A 20,610-nucleotide genomic window follows, 5' to 3' on the forward strand; every position below is an offset into this window, starting at 1 on the left:
CACGATTTCAATCTAATGTTCATGATTTCATTGTAATTTGCATGATTTCATTGTAATTTGCATGATTTCATTGTAATTTGCATGATTTCATTGTAATTTGCATGATTTCATTGTAATTTGCATGATTTCATTGTAATTTGCATGATTTCATTGTAATTTGCATGATTTCATTGTAATTTGCATGATTTCATTGTAATTTGCATGATTTCATTGTAATTTGCATGATTTCATTGTAATTTGCATGATTTCATTGTAATTTGCATGATTTCATTGTAATTTGCATGATGTCATTGTGAATTGCGTGATTCAATTTCAATTTGCATGATTTGATTTAATTTACTTTGTTGTTTCCCAGAAACTCATCTATGACAAAGTCATCAAATGGCCACTCTGCACCATTTTTTTATTATTTGGACAGTTGAAAGTAGCCCGTTAAATGCCAGAAGAGGACAACTATGATGTTTTTAAGCTTATCAGCTTATTACAACGCACCTACGATCAGCGTTTCACGGGGACCTTTCAAATGTCAAAAAAAAAAAACAAAATGGCAGAGAATGGGCATTTGATGACAGTGTTACATTTCAATTTCTGCAAAACAACTGGGTCCTTAGACTATTTGATAAAATATAATATTTACATAAACTCGTCTAATTCTAAATATTTATTTAATAAGTTGTAAAAAATCTATATACCATATGTTAGGTACTTACATCAACAATAAAAATTCTAAAATACATTTTTACTTCCGTCTTGAAATTGTGGTAAATATATTATTATTTAATTAAATACCCTTAATTTTACTAATATTAAAATAATTTCTCATATACAATATTCTTTATGTTGAATTTGCATGTATTCAAAAATAAAAAATTCAATGTTGAAATATGTTGGTTTTATTTGTGAGAAGGTTGTTTAAAATGGCTGTCTGAATATCAATAATATAAGTTCTTATTTCCCAACCTTCCTCTTGCCTGTCTCCTTCTCTTCCCCACTCCTTGCAGCCTCACAACATACCCCAATAATTGGGGAATCTGTAGTATCACTGGCCCCAGTTTAGAATCTTTTTTTATCTTATCGTTCCAGATCTCCACACTTCGATAATACTTGGTTGTACTAACACACGGGACTCTGGGATCACACAGAAAAATCTATTTGCATAAATTTCTTTTAAGCCAATTGAAAATGTATGCGAGAGGATCATTACTGTTTTTTTTGTAATTTATGCATCTCACTATTCTCATAAAAATCAACTTCACTAGGACTAAGCCTGTATCGAGGATAAAAATTTACATTTGAGTGAAGCAAACATAGAGTAATCACAAACATAAAGTAATACTACATACAAACACAAAATATATCAAAAAGAAAGAAAAAAAAATGTATTTGATGAGATACCAGATGGGTAATTTGACAGTATATTATAACAATATTTGAACCATAACTACTTAGGACGTGTTGTTTCGGAGAATTTGAACAATTCATCAAATTTCAACGTTCATTTTTGGGTTCTGTGAAAGTCCAATTCAAGTTCTGTTATTATATCATTATAGGCTAGTTGCTTGACAAAGCTGAAATAAAACCAGAACTTGAAAAAATCTCTCACAGAACTTGAAAATGAACGCTGAAATTTGATGAATTGTTCAAATTCTCCGAAACAACCCGTCCTTATTAATTCCCAAGAAGAAACAAGTATTATTGTACAAGTATTAGTCTGTCATTATTCCCAAGAAGAAACAAGTAGATACAAAAAAATATTTTTTCTATGAATGAATATGAAAAAATGCTTTTACGTGCCATGACCAGATTGTTAACAAATCCACAACTAGAATACTTTGCTGGTGGCGATACACTCCGTGCATACATACATTTGAGCATAGAACGCTCTCGATCTTTTGCAGTGGGCATAGTAATGCGTGTCGTGTTTCTTTTCGTGCCTGATACGTTCATAGCACGGTTATGCGGGCAGAATCCTTTAATATGAAATAATGCCCACTAGACCGTTCCATCACCGAACAAAACCGTAGCGTGCCATAACCGATCCGTCAACAAATCCACAGCTAGAATATTTTGATGGTGGCAATGCTCTTGATCCATTGCAGTTGGCATAGTAGTGCGTTTCGCGTTTCTTTTCGTGCCTGATACGTTCATAGCACAGTCATGGTATGCTCCAGTTATGTAGGCAGACTCCTTTCATATGAAACACTGCCCACTGGACCGTTCCGTCACCCAATAATAATAATAATAATTTTTTGGCTAATTTATATAGCGCCGTTTTCGTGAAAATCACCTCAGCGCTGTACAAATATATTTCTTAAAACTAGTGACTTGCGTCTGAGACTTACATCTAGTGACTTACAACTAAGGCCTATAACTACATAGAGGGTGTCCGGGGGTAAAGTGCGCTAACTTTGGGGAGTAATTCTACATGATTTTAGAAGTAAAAAAAATTGAAATCGGGATAATAAATATTCTACCATGGAAAAATATTTTTGTATCGGAAAATAAACATTGTAATTTCGAAAAAAGTTATTTATCTTTTTTACTTCTACCATCATTGCGAATCACCTCTCGAAGTTAGCGCACTTTACCCACGGACACTCTGTATAATAAATACTTTTTGATTGTTTGATTCATTTTTAAAACAAATTGGTGTACATTATGAAAACCAAAAAATATGCTTTAGTTAAATTGAAGGTTTTCCTATCGCTTCGCTTGAGTAGAATACAAATAAAAAAATAAATTACTCAATAAAAAACATAAATGCAAACTACTACAGAAAATATTTTTTTAATAGAAATGTTCGATTTCAAGCAAAAAACTGGTTTTTATTTATTTTGTAAATAATTTTATAAGAAAGCAAAAAAGTTAATCAAGTGAAACTGTCACAGATAATCTTTGCTATAAAATTTTATTTTTTAAAAGTTGTTTTAGTATGAACGCATAAAGGAAACAACTTTTAAAAAATACAGTTTTATAGCAAAGATTATCTGTGACAGTTTCAGTTGATTGACTTTTTTGTTTTCTTATAAAATTATTTACAAAATAAGTAAAAACCAGTTTTTTGCTTGAAATCGAACGTTTCTAGACTCCGTTTGTCAAGCGATTTTAATGCCTATCACCTACGATATAAGGTATACCAAGAATATACACATTTTTGGCTTGTAGCTTCCTCTTAAACAATATGACGATATAAATCAGCTCTAAAGACAAATAATGATGTATTAAAGTCAGCTTATATTGTAATATTGTTGAACTAAATATATATACCTACAACATTACTACTATTATTTGTTTACATTGTGTATACATATTATACAAATATATATTATTTTTCCTAAACAACACGTGTTTATAATACGGTGATTCATCGCGGCTAATAATTATTTCGAATAAATTAAGTATTTGCGTCTCAAATGAAAATTAAAATCTCAAACACAACAGCTGTCGATTTTTAGTATTATCGGCCCCAATAAATGAGTTCGCAACTCTCTTATCTAAACAGAGATGGATATATGCCACCTGCGGCAGCGAGAGCGAAATAGACTATACAGTAGTGATGTGAATATTCGAATGAAAATATTAAGAATTATTCGAAAAATTATTTGAATTTATATATTTTTTGTTTCCGAAAAAGAAGAGACGTAAAGAAAATTATTATCTCCGAAAGATCTTCATCGATTGCCTTGAAATTTTGACACAACGTTGTTCAAGAATCAGTTCATTCCGGGAGCCGAGGAACAAAGTACACAAAGCGCCGATAATACATAACACCTAATGACGTAATACAGCGCCAGGCGCTATTCTATTAGGAACTCCAGTGAAAAGTACAACTACTAACCAAATCTCGAAAGGAAAATCTCGATTGGAAATAATAATGCAAATAAATCCACGAGCCCCAACCCTAATGTCAGGTGTGACAGGTTTATTGACAAATAGCGCGCGAGAAAAAGCGAACATGGCAACCAGTGTTGCGCAGTCTGGGGAAAAATCCCTACATCTAGGGAGAAAAAAAATACCTCGGGAAAGTTATTAATTCTGGGCATTTTTAGGTTGGAAAAAATGTCATTAGTTATACATGCTTATTTATTTTTAAGCATTACTGGGTTGCGAAAAACCTTACAATACATTATACATTATAATTCCTCCAACTGATGTCTTAGCTAGCAGAATGATTGGACCAACGAAGCCTGGGTGTGGGTAGGAACCGGCCTTTGGATCCACTCGATTGTAACACTTACAACAATATAACAAAAGTGACTTTGAGGTGAAGTCAAACTGATGGCATTAATTTACATCTGAAACTTATGATTCCTAGGTCTGAGATAGACCAACGAAAAATGATTTTCTGTTCAGGAAAGAGTTGAGATTTTTCATCACGTAATAACATTTCTCTAGAAGTAAGTTGAAAATCAGCACCCACAACACACTTCCATCAGTTCAGTTAGAGTTTTGCTGTCTTAACAGGAACGGCTGCGCGGAATTCTTCATACAAACTTAAATTTGGAATCGAGACCAAAATGCTTGTACAAACTGATTATATTTTTTTTATTCAAAACATATATAGTAAATATCTAGTACGGATATAGGCCATTAAAGAATTGATTTTTTTCGACTTCAGAGGTAACTTTGACAAATTTTTGTGAGTAAATGATAATTATTGAAAAGTAATCTTTCCCAATCTAATATGTAAATACAATGAAAAAAAATCGTTTTTAAAAAGGCGTTTTTGTGTCGGTAATTAAAATATGTTTACGAAAAATATGTGTTAAAGCGTTAATCAGTCATTTGAAAGTTTCCATCTAAAGAGTTTAAAATTATTCAAATTTTTTATTTTATATTTGAATCTATTTGCATAATAAAAAATGTAACTCTAAAATCGTGAAAAAAAGATTTCTTTAACTGCTCATATTTTATAATTTGAAACACAAATAAATAAAAAAGTTTATATTCGTACTAGATTTTTGCTACATCTTTGATTAAAACAAATAATTATTCAGTTTGTTTGGGTATTTTGGCCTCAAATCCAAATTCAAGTTTTGTAAGAAAAGGGTCGCACAATCGTTCCTTTTAACGTACATGCTTACGTGTGTAAATAAGCTTGAGTCTGTAGACAAAGCTTAACCTGTCTGCTTTTCTGTATATTTACTAACATGTACAGCTCGACATTTAAGTGTAGAAAACAAATGATGGCGCTGCAATCGTTTTCTAGGTTTTAAATGGCAACACCAAGATGGCTCATAGGACAATGAATGTATGTTAAAAAAAAAACACTTCAGCCAAAATGCATATTTCATAACGTATTTGTATTTTCAAAAATTTTGCACAAAAAACTGTAATTTAAATGGAAGTAAAATAAAACAAAACAAGTCTTAAGTGGGCGTTTATTTCGCTATAAAAACGTAGGTACAAAAGGTATTTAAAAATCTGAGTCTATTAATTCAACACCTGACATGTAATTATTATCTTCGTCCTCATGCGATTCTTCTTCTTCCGTATCTTCATCTTCATCTAAACGTATTATCAGTTCATCGATATCATCATACAGAGTACTGCCTCGTGCATAATATTCTGCCTCAATTTTCATCACGTGTTTGCAACAATTTTTCCAATCATCAGCACTTATGCTATTAAAAGCATTTTCTGTCAGCTCTTTTATATTGACCGTGTTTCCAATATTCTGAGATGCAACTTTTCGTTTGGCCTGTGCCCAAATTAGCTCAATCGGGTTAAGGTCGCAGTGGTAAGGGGGAAGCCTTACAACCGTGTGACCATGCTCTCCTAATACTTCATCAATATCATATACAGGCTCTGGCTTATGCATTTTAACCAGAGCCAACAATGATGGTTTCCTTAATGAATTGTCAAAAACAATGTTGTTATGTAATAACCATGCTTTTATGTCATTAACTCTCGTTGAGGTTGTTGGTGCCTTGTTTCTCACAACACTGTGATAAGGCGCATTATCCATGACAATAATGGAGGGCTCTGCTATATTGGGTATGAGCTTCTCAACAACCCACTTTTTAAAATTATGTGCATTCATTTCAGAATGGTAATCCTCTTTTTTGTTTGTTCCACTAAAAATTAATAGGGCATTAGGGACAAAACCCATTTCACTTCCAGCGTGAACAATGATCCAGCGCTTACCTTTTGAAATATCGTGTTGAACTCCTGTCACATCCATAGATTGCCAGCATTTCTTTAGCTTGTAGGATGAATGGATATAACTTTCATCCAAGTAAATAATATTTTTTTGCAGTTCTTCAGGTAAATTTCGGTTATCCATGATAATTTTTAAGTAATGCTCTCTTTTCGCCGCAATATTTGTTTTTTCAATAAGAGCACTTCTGTTTGTTTTGCACTTTTTATAAACAAAGCCGATGGAATGCAAAATTCTTCTTAAATATTCCCGGCTACCATCAAATCCAATGTCTTCTTTGAGTACAGTTAGTAATGTTCTTAAAGTTGGGACTTCTTTTCGCACTATGTAAAAAAAATGAATTTTTTGTCGAATGGCACAAATATCAAAATCATCCAACTCTTTTTTAGGGCGTCCTATTTTCCGTTTTCCCGGTGTTTCAAATTTTCCGTCTGCCTTTTCCCCTTCCTTGACGATTCGTCTTACCGTTGATTCAGATTTTCCTGTGTGTGAAAAACATCATTAAAATTAGTATTATAGAAAAAAATTATAGTTAAAAAAACACATACTAGATAATATTCATTTAGAAAGAAAGAAAGAAAGATAAAATTAAGAAAAAAGTTACTTTTCTATGAGTTTAAAGAAGTTGCAAATTTTTTTTTTTAATTGAGTTATTCCCTTTTTCCTGTGGCCTCATATGAACTGTCAAAAGGAAATGTCAAATTCGGATTGTTAAGCATAACCTCAAATCAGATTGTAACGGTTATAATCGCTCGAAAATTGGCATAAATCTTCTAATACTAATGAAATTTATTAAAAAAACTATACTACGTACCAGTCATTTCTGCAGTTCGTTTGTAAACATCTTCTAAATTAGATAGGAGCATCTTCGCGCGATATTCGGCTAGGCAGCGTTGAAAAACGCTGTATATAACTTCTCTTGCACCACTACGTATCGGTTTGTTCATTTTAATTAAATTCAAACAATATACAGGCAAACAATGAAAAAATAATTATTAAATGAGCGGATCATACACGGATTTAAGACAGTAAATCGGAGCAACAAGCAACATGACCATAACATGACAGACATACGAAACGTCATAGACAAAGCAACTAATTCGGTGTTGCCATAGTAATGAAAAATTTAGTTCCAATTTAATACATTTCTAGACATGCTGGATTCACTGTATGGTAACATTTTGATTCCCTGAATTTCGAGGGAAATTCCTCATTTTATCACAGGGAAATAACATTTATTGCATTGCATGCATTGTAACACCGTCGTCGAGAGCAATCATGTGTTGTTGAGTTTCCGAAATGTTTACATTTTCCTGGCCGATTCTAGTCTTATTATAATCTAGTCGTTTTATAAACAAAACTCATGTGAAAAACTGCCCGTGTTCCACTGCAGTCAGTTTTCATTCGATTCGGAGCCGCCCGGCTGGCGTTTTACAGGTAAACGTAATAATAATATTATTAAATATCATTCGAAACGTAACCTCATTCTGCTGTCAATGTCATAAATCGAAACAATCGCCTTTTCACAGGTCAAATGCCTTCAAAGGTATTTTGATAACTAAAAATACGCCTTTTATTCTATGTACTCGACATCTATGTATTAATTAATGACACCATATATTATAATACATTAAAAATACCCCTTTTATTCAACTCGTATTACGACAGCTTTGTATTAATTCATGACACCCTATATTATACCTACTACATTAAAATACCTCTTTTATTTTATGTACTTGACAGCTACTTATTAATTCATGACACATATATGTATTATAAAACATTATATTTTGTTTTACTAAATATTTTTATTTTTTTATGAAGTGTATAATATTTTCAGTATTTTTTTTTAATTTGTGCAAGAGTCCCAATCGTTCATGTCCAGCGGACTATGACAACTCCAATGGGGGGATGGTAAACTTGTCGAATTCCGCTGTACGCAAAGGCTATTTTTAAAAAACAATACCTGATTTCAACTTAAATATCTAATGTTTACAAGTATTTAAGTCGCACATGCACTAAATGGATTTTTAGGGTTTAGTTTGGGTTATTTTAATAATTTATGCGTATTTCCTAACCTGAGAACCTTACTTTGATTGAGAAAACAATGCATCTTTTACCATCTTTCACCACGTAAATAGTTATTTCATGTAGTAATTGAGTTGAAAGCAAGTGTTATTTATATCTGTTTTGCGTATTAAGCGTGCAGTGGAATTAAACAAGTTTATCGGGGTACGTTTAGAGTCTGAAGGGAGTGAGGAGGGAATGGAAATTGGGAAGTGGAATGTTGGAAAGAACCTGGTTAATTAGATCACTAAACACGGCTATATTTATTTGACATAGCTTTTAAATTCTGATTTTTTTAACGTTACCTCTACATTGATATGCTTGGTGTAACTATAAGTGACCAGCTCAAGTACGGGGGCTCCATCGAAGCCAGAGTAAAGTTGGCCTCTCAGAAGCTGGGCGTACTGTACAGGGCCCGCAGATACTTTAATAGTACACAACTGCTGACCCTGTACAAATCGCAAGTGCGCCCTACTGTCGAATTTGGCAGCCATCTCTGGTCCGGAGCCCCTAAATATCAGAAAAAAACCCTTGTCTCTGTGCAAAAACGGGCGGTCCGTTTGATAGATTCCCCAATCTTAACAGACGGACTGCAATCTTTAGAGCACAGGCGTCAGGTAGGTATGCTGTCCTTGTTCTATCAGTATTACAATGGAAGATGCTCTGAGGAACTAGCTTCATTGATCCCTTCGGCACCGGTGCGTAGTCGGGATACACGCCAAACGCGCACCCAACATTTGTACACGGTTGACATTTGTCACATGAGAATGGGTCGCTTCTACGATTCGTTCTTAAGTTCAACAGCTCGGCTGTGGAACGAACTGCCGGCCTCTGTGTTTCCTCCCTCCTACAACTTGGGACTCTTCAAGACCCATGTTCACTCCTTCCTCTCCACAAAAAGACCCTCCACACAGCATCCCCAAAGATGACATAGGCCCTGAGGGAAATTATTTTATTCAGGGCTTCCTGTGTGGAGTTAATATAAAAAAAAAAATAGGAGGCAATGAGGAAAATGATTTCCCCCAAGGCCTTATGTTATCTTTGGGGATGTTGTGTGGAGCCTATTTTTAATGAGAGGAAGGAGTGAACATGGGTCTTGAAGACACCAATGTTGTAGGAAGGAGGAAACACAGAGGCCGGCAAATCCTTGCAAACCACATCCGAGCTGTTGTGACAAATGTTTAACTGTGTACAAATGTTTGGCGTATTTCCCGACTATGCACCAGTGCTGAAGGGATCAATCACGCTAGTTCTTCAGAGCGTCTTCCATTGAAATACCAGTAGAACAAGGACGGAATGCAAACATGACCCCTGTGCTCTTAAGATTGAAATCTTTTTATTAACATCTATTAAACGGACCGATCATTTCTGCAAAGAGTCAAGTGCAGGACTTACATCATGGCGATGCTGAAAGTACAAGTGGTGTGTTAAGTAAATGCCGTTTTGATATTAAGAAAAAAAGGTTAATTTTTGAACAGTTTTATTTTTACGTTAATTCCTGGACCGTAATCTATTTTTCAACATAATTGCCAGCTATATTCAGACACTTGTCGTATAGTACGACCACCTTCTGTGTTTCATCGTCATATAAATCTGCCGTCTGATTTGCTAACCACAGCAGCACGGCCATTTTAACGCCGTTATCGGCATCGTTACATACTTAATTATTATTATTTTTATTAGTCAATGAGCAGGCAGCATTCTGCTAAGGAATTTCTCAATAACTTTAATACAGGGTTTTCCAATAAGAGGTGTTATTTTGATATTCAATCGCAAAAGATCAATGGTTTCGTTGCTTGTGTGGCACGTAGCGCTGTCTTGTTGAAAGTAAACGTTGTCCAGATCAATACCATCCAATTCCGGCCATAAAAAGTAATTCATCATCTCTCGACGGCGCAATCCATTCACCGTATCTGTTGCTCCAGCCTCATTTTCGAAAAAGTAAGGTCCAATGACTTCGCCGGACCATAAACCGCACCAAACAGTCACACGTTGAGGATAGAGAGGCTTTTCAACAATAACTCTTGGGTTTTACGAGCCCCAGATGTGACAATTTTGCTTGTTGACGAAGCCACCGAGGTGGAAATGGGACTCATCACTCAAGATGATTTGCATTTGATTCACTCAAGTGAATTTTAATAATTTCAATGCGTTGTTGAAGCATGTATCGTTCAATTTTTATTAATGGCGTAGTTTCTACTTGTCAAATGTCAAAAAATGACAGCTTCAAAAGTAACATCTACCGAAATAGCGGGCTATTCAAAATAACACCTCTTATTGGAAAACCCTGTAGTAATTGGGTTCATTTAAATTTTTAAAAAGATTTTTTTTAATAAGTGCAGGAATGGTCCTGATCTAGTGCTGTAGATTTCTATGATGATGAAATACAGAAGCTGGTTGTACAATATGACAAGTGATATAATATAAGTGGAAATTATGTTAAAAAGTAGATGATTAAGGTCCAGGCACTTGTGTAAAAATAAATTGTTTTTAAATCTTGTGATTTCTTATTATATCAAAACGGTAATTAAATAAAGCCCCTCGTATGTACCATTGGGTAGAAAATAGGAGAGAAAGGTGTTCTTAAGTAGGAGATTTTGAACTTTAAAGCAGTTTTTGTAGGCCCAATACTTTCTGTTTTTCTGGACTGATAAAAAGACTTATCCAAAAAATGTTTGGGGCTGTTTTAAAGCCCGAAATGTGTTCCACTCTCAGTATTTTATTAAAGCATCTGAAATATATTTCTATTATGATTTGATTTATATCTAAAGATCTAGAAATTAGATCAATGCCCATTCAATGTACCTGCGCCTTCAACACGCTCTTGTGTCCTGTTCAGGGTGGATCAATGCAAAACGAACTCTAAGCAGATTTCTTGCCTGAATAGACTACGCAATAATTACAATAGCGTATTATCCAAGGTTGATATTTTCAGTTGCGAACTTACCAAATACATATAAGTCCATAAAATAATATTTCTCTGATGGTTTGTGAATGATGTTATTTCTCTATTGTTTATATTTCCATTGTGATTTGATTTATATCTACAACCTCTCTCCATGGCTACAAATGTATTGATAAATGTTTTTTTTCTAAATTTTTCGTTTTATATAATCTTTGTTTTGTATAAATTTTTTAATTCATATTCCTTTCTTACAAATTTAATTTACCATATTATGCTGTCTCAGTAGAGGTAAAGTCACAAGGAGGAAATCCATAATTGGTTTTATTTTGGCTATAATAATACTTATGTACAAACTGAAATCAATGTAAACTGTCGATTTACCGAAAATTAATAAATAAATAAAATAACTATTTTAAGCAATCAAATTTTCATGCCAACAACACATGATTTTGCATTACTTTGTATTGCTTCGCCTTATTAGAGATTCCTGCTATTTTTTAGTCTTAGTTTACTTTTATCAGTCTTTCCATCTAGCGCCCCTTTTTTATTCTTACTTCTTTATGTTGTAATATATTTAATATTTGTTTTAGCATGGGGAATGCCAGTAAAAAGTTGGCGGAGAAATGCACCATCCTATCCCGAGATGAGCAGCCCATCGTTGCTAACTCCTTCAAAACTGCCAGCAAAAACTCCGACAAAATCAGAGAGGATGATCTCATTGTAAGTCAATTATAACATTTTTAATTATTCCATGATTATTTAGTGATCATCAGCGTGCGAGGATGGGATTTGTCCTCCTGTATAAATGTTCTAAATTGGCTGCGGTCCCATGTGACTTCCCGTTCTGCTCCAATCAAACAAAGGTCCTGCAATAATTAGACAACTCACCCAAATCTAAATTAAAAGTTATCTAATCCAATTATTTTTATCAATACCAACCTGAATTAATTATATCAAAGATTTTAACTTCCAACTTATCAAAAAAATGAACTTCTCGAAATTAAACTTAACCCCCTATGCTAATTTGTTCGATTTTGCGATCAAATAGTTTTTTCCTTTTGAGAATAGCGCATATGGTCTCATAGATTAGGTTCTTCTTTAACCCTAGATAACTAATCGCTCGTCGAAGCGACGACGCGCTACTCGGCGAAATTCGAAATCACCTACTTCCCCCCGCTCCCCGACTCTTTCATTACCTTCCTAATTTGAGTAAACAGTGCAGCACGTGACGCGATTGCGGCCACACGCATACTAGGACATGCCCTATGACCATTTCGTCGTCCGCTGAACGAAAGTTTAGTTATAACAACAATTTTTATTTTTAAGGTACGTACATTCATATATTCGTATATTTATTGTTAATGTTGGCGAATCTTCTACAATAGAAGCTCTGGTTCCATCTGCATCAAACGTGCGTAAAATTTGCTACCTGTGTCCATCCAAGTCCTGGAGGATGACCAAACACCGTTGCACCAGATGTAGAAAGGCTATTTGTGACGCTAAAAAACAAACGTGGCCATCTCCAAAAATCTTTTTTTTTTAGGTTTTTGATTGGTATCACTGCTTATGTTTTTTTACTTTATAATATTCAGTTCAAACATGGTTATATCACCTTTTTCTGCTTTAAAAATGAATTTAATAGTAGTAGTTTTTTTCAAACTCGGTCATCTCCATCCTGTTGTTAAATCAACCATGGCCAAATCCGTTTGAACCAATTACATTACGGCATTTTTCAATATGGCGTCCCATTCTCGAAATGTTTGCTGTGCGTGCTAGGTGTGCTCTTCGTGTTTTTTAGTGAAATAACAGTTTTAAAATGGAAAACAATACAAATATGGTGGAAATAATGACTCCAGATAAAGCCCGAAAGATTACCAGATCAAATTATGCCATTAAACGTGCAAACAAGACTGAAAAACTGTAAGTAAACTTTGAAATTTAACCGAATTTTGACAGTTAGCATCTCAAACGCTCAGGGCTGTGCATGTTTTTTTATTATGTTGTTTTAATTCATTGCTGCACCACATAAACTTATAATGTATCATTACTGTGTGCCCGTATTGAACTGTGACATGCAATTATTGTTTTTGGTATATTTATACTGTTTATTTAAAATAAGTATCTTTTGTTATAAACGAACAGAATTTTATAGTAGATTCTTTAATTTAATTTACCCATTTTGCAGTTGAGGAGGAGAGTTAATACTGTATTGAATAAATAGAGACTTAATTAGGCAAATTAAATAAAGAAAATCGTAATAAAAAATTATGGAATTTAAATAAGTTTTAAAACTTATGGTAGGTATCTCAATATCATTTGAGTTTTTCACAGTAAAAAGTATTATCGTGATTTATTTAAGGGTTATTATGCCGTTTGCGTCATCTCCTTATTTAGCCAACATTTCGGAGAGCATTACGGTGTCCATCATCAGGGTAATCGATTACACATTTGCCCTGATGATATACATTGTAATGCTGCTCGATACTTTGGTTAAATAAAGATGTAGCGCAACACGGCATAATAACCCTAAATTATATCTCTATTATCAAACCTAATTTATAGATAACACTGGCTATTTTTTAATGAGTATGCAGGAACTATAATTGAAGTTTTTTTCTAGATACAAAGCTCCAGGATTGCCTCTCAGACCGCGTTGCGGACATAACAAAAATGCTTTTCAATGTGCCAAATTGAAGTCGAATGACATTTTTGAATTTCACAAATCTTTTTTCAAGCATTCAAAGAAAACTGACCAGGACAACTTCCTACTAAAATTTATTGAGACATCAACAACCAAAAGAAAACGTCCGAAAAATATGGAACGAAATCCTAAAACCATGACATCAAAGTATTTGGTTCCTCTAAATTTAACTGGAAAACTTTTACCTGTTTGTAAAGAAGCCTTTCTAGGTATCTTAAGAATAAAAAAAGGACGCGCATTCGGTGTTGCAAAGAGAAATTTCGCTGAAAAAACTATGGCCACTGAGAGGCGTGGTGGAAATAGAAAAAGAAGATTATATTTAGCAAAAAGAGAGGCTGTTGAAAAATTTATAAAACTTTTTCAACCTCTAGAATCGCATTATTGCCGTGGAAAAAATCGGAAGAGGGTATATCTTCAACCCGATCTTAATATAAATAAAATAGGGAAACTTTACAACGATCAAGCACAACCCGGGTATGGAGTTAAGCCCGGACTTTTTAGGCTGGTATTTAACAGACGTTTTAACATAGGGTTCGGAAGTGCAAGAGAAGACGTATGTTCTACGTGCTTGCAATTCTCCGAAAAAATAAAAATGGAAAAAAGGGAAACCGAAAAGAATTCCTTAATAATTCAATACCGAGTACACAAATTGCGTGCCAAAGCCTTTACGGATTACCTAAGAGAAGAACGGGATGATCTTTTGACCGTGTCATTTGACTGCCAAAAGAATTTGCCATTACCTAAAATTCCCGATCAGTCAACATATTATTCGCGTCAATTATACTTCTACAATTTTACGATTGTAATCGGAAGTTCTAAGAGCAAATTATCTCAGGATAATGTTCACGCCTATACGTGGACAGAGGAAATGTCATCCAAAGGATCGAACGAAATTTGCACTGCAGTTTTTCATTGCCTAAGCAATTTAAATTTTGATGGAAAGAAAGTGTTAAGATTGATGGCTGACGGGTGTGGTGGCCAGAATAAAAATACGATGGTTGTCGGAATGGTGACGAAGTGGTTTCTAAACTCTCCAAACAGTTTAGATCAGGTTGAACTTATTTTTCCGGTTACTGGCCATTCCTTTTTACCTGCAGACAGGGTATTCGCACTAACGGAAAAAAAAATTCGAAAGAAGGAAATAATTGTGCAGCCTGATGAATATGCAAACATTATAAGGGAGCATGCGACTGTGCACAAGATGGTCACAGATATTCCAGTTTTAGATTGGAAAACAGCCTGTAAAGATGTTCTGAAATCCACTTCAAGCTGGCATTTTCAAATTAGTAAATGCAAGCGGATCATTTTCAACAGAAGTGGGAATACAAAGGTTGCAATTCGTGGAGAAATGTCATACAATTGTGACCTAGGAGTGTCAAAAAACATTGTGAGGCGTGGGAAAATGATTTCTCAAATAATTCCGGTGCCGATGCCAACGGGCGTATCTGTGAAAGAAGCCAAATTATCAGATGTCAAAAATCTTCTTAACAAGCACTATGGTGAAGATTGGCAAACTAAATTCGAGGAATTAAATTATTATAATTACGTATTTTTGACAAACAATCCTCACACAGAGTTAGTCGACGAAGATGAAATAGTAATCGATGATACAGAGGAGATTTTGGACTTTGTTTAGTGTTTAAATAATATATTATATTTTTTTTTTATGTGCTAAATAAGCACGGATTTTTTTTTTTTAATGTTTGGCTACTGGTCTGTTCTTCTTTTAATGTTTAATAATGTTTTTTTTTCAAATACTCTGCTGTAAAAGTGAATATTATAATTTTCTCCTTTCATATTATAGATCAGTGTCTGTTTTTATTAATAAACACATTTTGTTTTGTTGAGTAAATTGTAACATAATTTTGTAAGTTGTGTAAATTTAACTATACGAAATTGTTTTGATTATTTGAATAAATGAGGAGTTTTTTCAATAATATGAATGCGTATCTTAACACAACCCTGTTTTATTATGAACATACCTAAATGTAAGTGTACAAAACAAAGATTGATATCTCCAGTGGTTTTTATTTCAAACCTGGCCATCTCCGGATGATACAAAACAAACATGGTCATCTCCAAACTAAAATCTATAATTTCTCGTTTATTATGGATTTGAGATTATTAAGAAGTCCTAAAATCGTATTTTTTAAAGTACAGCATAATTATAAAGTAGTATAATATTATCTCAATGGTTAATTTAACCCCGCAAAAGAAAAACTCGATTTACTCTGATACGTTTATGATGGAGATGGCCACGTTTGTTTTTTAGCGTCACATTTGTGGTCCACATAATGTTGAATTGTGTGGTCACTGTGTAGACTGATATTTTGATATTAATTTGTTCATTATAAACCTTACTTTTGTGCCATGTAACAAGTTCCTATCTTAATTAAATATTTTTGATTTATTTCTAGTGTTTTATTGCGTAGTCCACTCAACGAAAGTGTAGTTACAATGAAACAATGAAAACAGTTTAGTTATCTAGGGTTAATGTATCAGCCAGTGAATACCAGAACATTCTTTGGACAAAGGAGTTTTTCTTATAAAGTTTCGTTGCTTTATAATATGCTCGGTGAAAATATAAAAACTATAGGTTTGTTTAATCTATTCAAGAAAATGGAAAAATTTCAATACTGGCTGAGAGTGGTGATGTTTTGTTGGATTGGCCATGTTGTGGCATCTGTCATGAATCACCTTAGGAGCCCCATATTCGATGTGATCCATCTGTGTATGTGTTATGCAGAGATGTGCTTTATTTCAAATAAATCCATTTCAAATGGAAATGCAAAATGGGTATTTTCCATTTTGCATTTTAAATGCTTTTCTAAAAACCATTTTGCATTTTGCATTTTAAATGCTTTACTCGATGCATTTTCCATTTTAAATGCTTTTTTTGCAATATTATTCCTACTATCTCCACTCATCTTTTTTTCATAAGCCCCAAATATCAGTCGGTCCATCCCGGCGTGCGCAAGTTTATTTATTTATTTATTTAATTTTTTTATATCAACTCCACACAGGAGGCCCTGAAGAAAATAATTTCCCTCAGGGCCTATGTCATCTTTGGGGATGCTGTGTGGAGGGTCTTTTTGTGGAGAGGAAGGAGTGAACATGGGTCTTGAAGAGTCCCATGTTGTAGGAGGGAGGAAACACAGAGGCCGGCAGTTCGTTCCACAGCCGAGCTGTTGAACTTAAGAACGAATCGTAGAAGCGACCCGTTCTCATGTGACAAATGTCAACCGTGTACAAATGTTGGGCGCGCGTTTGGCGTGTATCCCGACTACGCACCGGTGCCGAAGGGATCAATGACGCTAGTTCCTCAGAGCATCTTCCATTGTAATACCGATAGAACAAGGACAGCATACCTACCTGACGTCTGTGCTCTAAAGATTGCAGTCCGTCTGTTAAGATTGGGGAATCTATCAAACGGACCGCCCGTTTTTGCACAGAGTCAAGGGTTTCTTTCAGGTATTTAGGGGCTCCGGACCAGAGATGGCTGCCAAATTCGACAGTAGGGCGCCCTAAAAAATAATTAGAGTTATTTTACAATTTATAATTATATATGTAGTATACTTGCGAGAGATTCCTGAGTAAAAGATACTCTCGGTATCGCCCTGGTGTAAGATCACCATTCCGAATTGAAATGGCTTTAGCCGTGTTTGGTGACCAGGTCTGAATAGCCAGGTACTCCCCCACCTTCCTCTACCTAATCTCCTTCCCCTCCTCACTACCTTCAGCCTCATAACATACCCCAAATGGGAATGCCATAGTCTCACTCGCTTCAGACGGTTGTGAACAGTTGGAAATCTTTTTTTTTTTTTTTTTAAATATTTTTATATTACATAATTAAGTCTGTTTTCGTGTTTGAAGAATGTTCAACTTAGTATCCACATATTAGCACTGGTTTTCCATGCAATCAATATTAAAACCTACTCATGTTTTTCCATATCATAATATTAAGTATAATGGTCGCAATCTTATCAAGATAATTTCTAATAAACTGCTATTACCTGATAGCCACACTGTTATTTAGATGTTCATCATTTTCACATCAACATTGTGTATACAGGGTGTATCGGCACGTACCCGACAAACTTATACATATTTTTTTTCAACTTAAAACAAATACATACATTTTCGCCATTGATCACACTGCCACACTTTGCAATGGATCACATGATTTTATTTATTTATTAATTTTTGGGATATCGACAGTTTACATTTAATCAGTTTGTACATAAGTATTATATAGCCAAAATAAAACCAATTATGGATTTCCTCCTTGTGACTTTTCCTTTACTGAGACAGCATAATATGGTAAATTAAATTTGTAAGAAAGGAAGATGAATTAAAAAATTTATACAAAAAAGATTATGTAAAACGAAAAATTTACAAAACAATACATTTATAGCCATGGAGAGAGGTTGTAGATATAAATCAAATCATAATAGAGATATAAACAATAGAGACATAAACATTATTCACAAACCATTAGAGAAATATTATTTTATGGACCTCTTGTATTTGGTAAGTTCGCAACTGAAAATATCCACCTTGGATAATACGCTATTATAATTATTGCATAGTCTGTTCAGGCAAGAATTCTGCTTAGAGTTTGTTTTGCATTGATCAACCCTGAACACGTATATATATGTTCAAGGTTATATTTTTATTACATTCAAGTCGTAGAAAAGACCCGTTCTCAAGTGACAAATGTCAACCGTGAAGCGTGTTTCCTGACCATGCACCGGTGCCAAAGAGATCAATGACGCTATTCCTAATTGCATCTTTCATTGAAATACTGGCTCTTCGCTACGATGGCGTAGTGCATATATGCACAGCTACGCTAGATATTAATATGCACTCTGTCTCGTCTGTACAGTGCTGCTGAAACGAGACGGAGTGCTTATCGCGTGATGCGCTAGGTTGTTATGGAAAAATATAATTTTTTTTTTAATTGAATAGAATTGCTGTTGGACAGCAAAATGACAAGTACATGTTTTACTTTTAATATTCTCAAAAATCGCTGTTAAAAAAAGTCACTTGGTTACATGCTGGTACACCCTGTATATATGTTATTTTTATAAATCGTTGAGAATATTAAGCCCAGATATTTTCCCAAGTTCGTTAGGTCACTTGTGATTGATTTTTGGAGCACATTAATTATGCAATGAAAGATGTAACAATGCGTCTAGGACGAACGAAGTATATATTATGCACATTGATTTGATAGTATATACTTTTTGGAAAAACAGCACCATCTGTTGGAAGTATCAGCAACACTCTCTATTGTTTCTCTATCTGCACACAGACAGAGCCACAGAAACGCGCGGCGGGGTATATCTAGTACATATTTAGTTTTTTAGAATTATACACAGGATAGTTATTGACAGTCACAGAACAAATAATAGAAATATAGAAAGCAAGAAGAGAAAAATTGAACGCAGTTATGCAGAAAGTAGCCAGCCAAAAAAAAACTCAAACTGAGACGAAGATTGAATAATTAAATTTACACAACACTTAAGACTGAAGAATCGTTAAGATTCCCAAGCTCTATTCGAATGTAAGAAAATTTCCACGTCGATTTTATTCAAATACAAATTGGGTTGTTTCCGCTTCCGTTATATTTGAATAATCCATTTCAGTGTTCCCCGCCGAATCGGACCAAGAATTATTCCAAAGAATTCGATAGGAATTCATAGGCCACTTACACTTACAAGTTGTCTATGGAATTCTGTCAGATTTCTTTGGTTGTATGTTGTGTGTAATATTTTTTTACAAAATAAATAAAATGTAAATGCTTAGCAATTAGTAAAGTTTTTAAATTTATTCAGTTAATTACGTATATAGTAAAGTTAATATGGTATCATCCAATCGTATTACTATATGCTCAATTATAATTATATGTTTGTTTTTAGATTGACGTTTCCAGGCATAACCTAAAAGCAGGCGAGCTGTATTGCATTGCATTGAAATTGAATCGAATTTCTCAGAATGCTATACATAAACTAGGTTAAATAGTTACCTATTCAACCTGGTTTTTGTTTCATCACTTTTCATGACTTTATATCACTTTTTGTAGGTTTGTTGAACTGTCATTTTGATCAGATAGCCGGTCACTGTTGATAATGTAGGGTTTTCCAATAAGAGGTGTTATTTTGATATTTTTCCCGTAAAAGATCAATGGTTTCGTTGCTTGTGTGGCACGTAGCGCCGTCTTGTTGAAAGTAAACGTTGTCCATATCAATACCATCCAATTCCGGCTATAAAAAATCATTAATTATCGCTCGATAGCGCAATCCATTCACCGTAACTGTTGCTCCAGTCACATTTTCGAAAAAGTAAGGTCCAATGACTCCGCCGGTCTATAAACCGCACCAAACAGTCACACGTTGAGAATAGAGAGGCTTTTCAACAATAACTCTTGGGTTTTCCGAGCCCCAGATGCTACAATTTTGCTTATTGACGAAGCCACCGAGGTGGAAATGGGCCTCATCACTCAAGATGATTTTTCGATGGAATTCCGAATTATTTTCACGCATTTGAAGGACCCAATCGAAGCGTGTATCGTTCCATTTTTATTAATGGCGTAGTTTCTACTTGTCAAATGTCAAAAAATGACAGCTTCAAAAGTAACATCTACCGAAATAGCGAGCTATTCAAAATAACACCTCTTATTGGAAAACCCTATATCAGTAAACAGAAAAAATGAATGTACATTAGTACAAAGTAAATTAAATCAAATGAAGAAGAAAAACGGAAACAAAGAATCTA

The 20,610-nt window shown here is 34.2% G+C and overlaps 2 protein-coding genes across 2 annotated transcripts in view; one reads left to right on the forward strand and one right to left on the reverse strand.

Annotated features, from left to right (window-relative positions):
* Window positions 1-5,164: 5,164 nt before the first annotated feature.
* Window positions 5,165-7,192, reverse strand: LOC149410209 (uncharacterized). The gene is made up of 2 exons (XM_089648571.1): window positions 6,975-7,192; window positions 5,165-6,642 (listed from the first exon to the last, which is right to left on the reverse strand). Exons 1-2 carry the CDS (start codon window positions 7,105-7,107, stop codon window positions 5,417-5,419), a joined length of 1,359 nt encoding a protein of 452 aa, XP_089504697.1. The 5' UTR covers window positions 7,108-7,192; the 3' UTR covers window positions 5,165-5,416.
* Window positions 7,193-7,435: 243 nt separating this feature from the next.
* Window positions 7,436-20,610, forward strand: part of LOC149410210 (MTOR-associated protein MEAK7) — a 55,394-nt gene continuing 42,219 nt past the window's right edge. Inside the window, exons 1-2 of the mRNA XM_089648499.1 lie at window positions 7,436-7,597; window positions 11,723-11,852. Coding sequence (XP_089504625.1) covers window positions 11,724-11,852 — 129 coding nt within the window. The 5' untranslated portion in view covers window positions 7,436-7,597; window position 11,723. The remainder of the gene's footprint in view (window positions 7,598-11,722; window positions 11,853-20,610) is intronic.

This window comes from Hesperophylax consimilis, chromosome 28 (assembly GCF_061612785.1).
Source record: "Hesperophylax consimilis isolate HC1 chromosome 28, BYU_Hcon_1.0, whole genome shotgun sequence".
Classification (NCBI taxonomy): domain Eukaryota; kingdom Metazoa; phylum Arthropoda; class Insecta; order Trichoptera; family Limnephilidae; genus Hesperophylax; species Hesperophylax consimilis.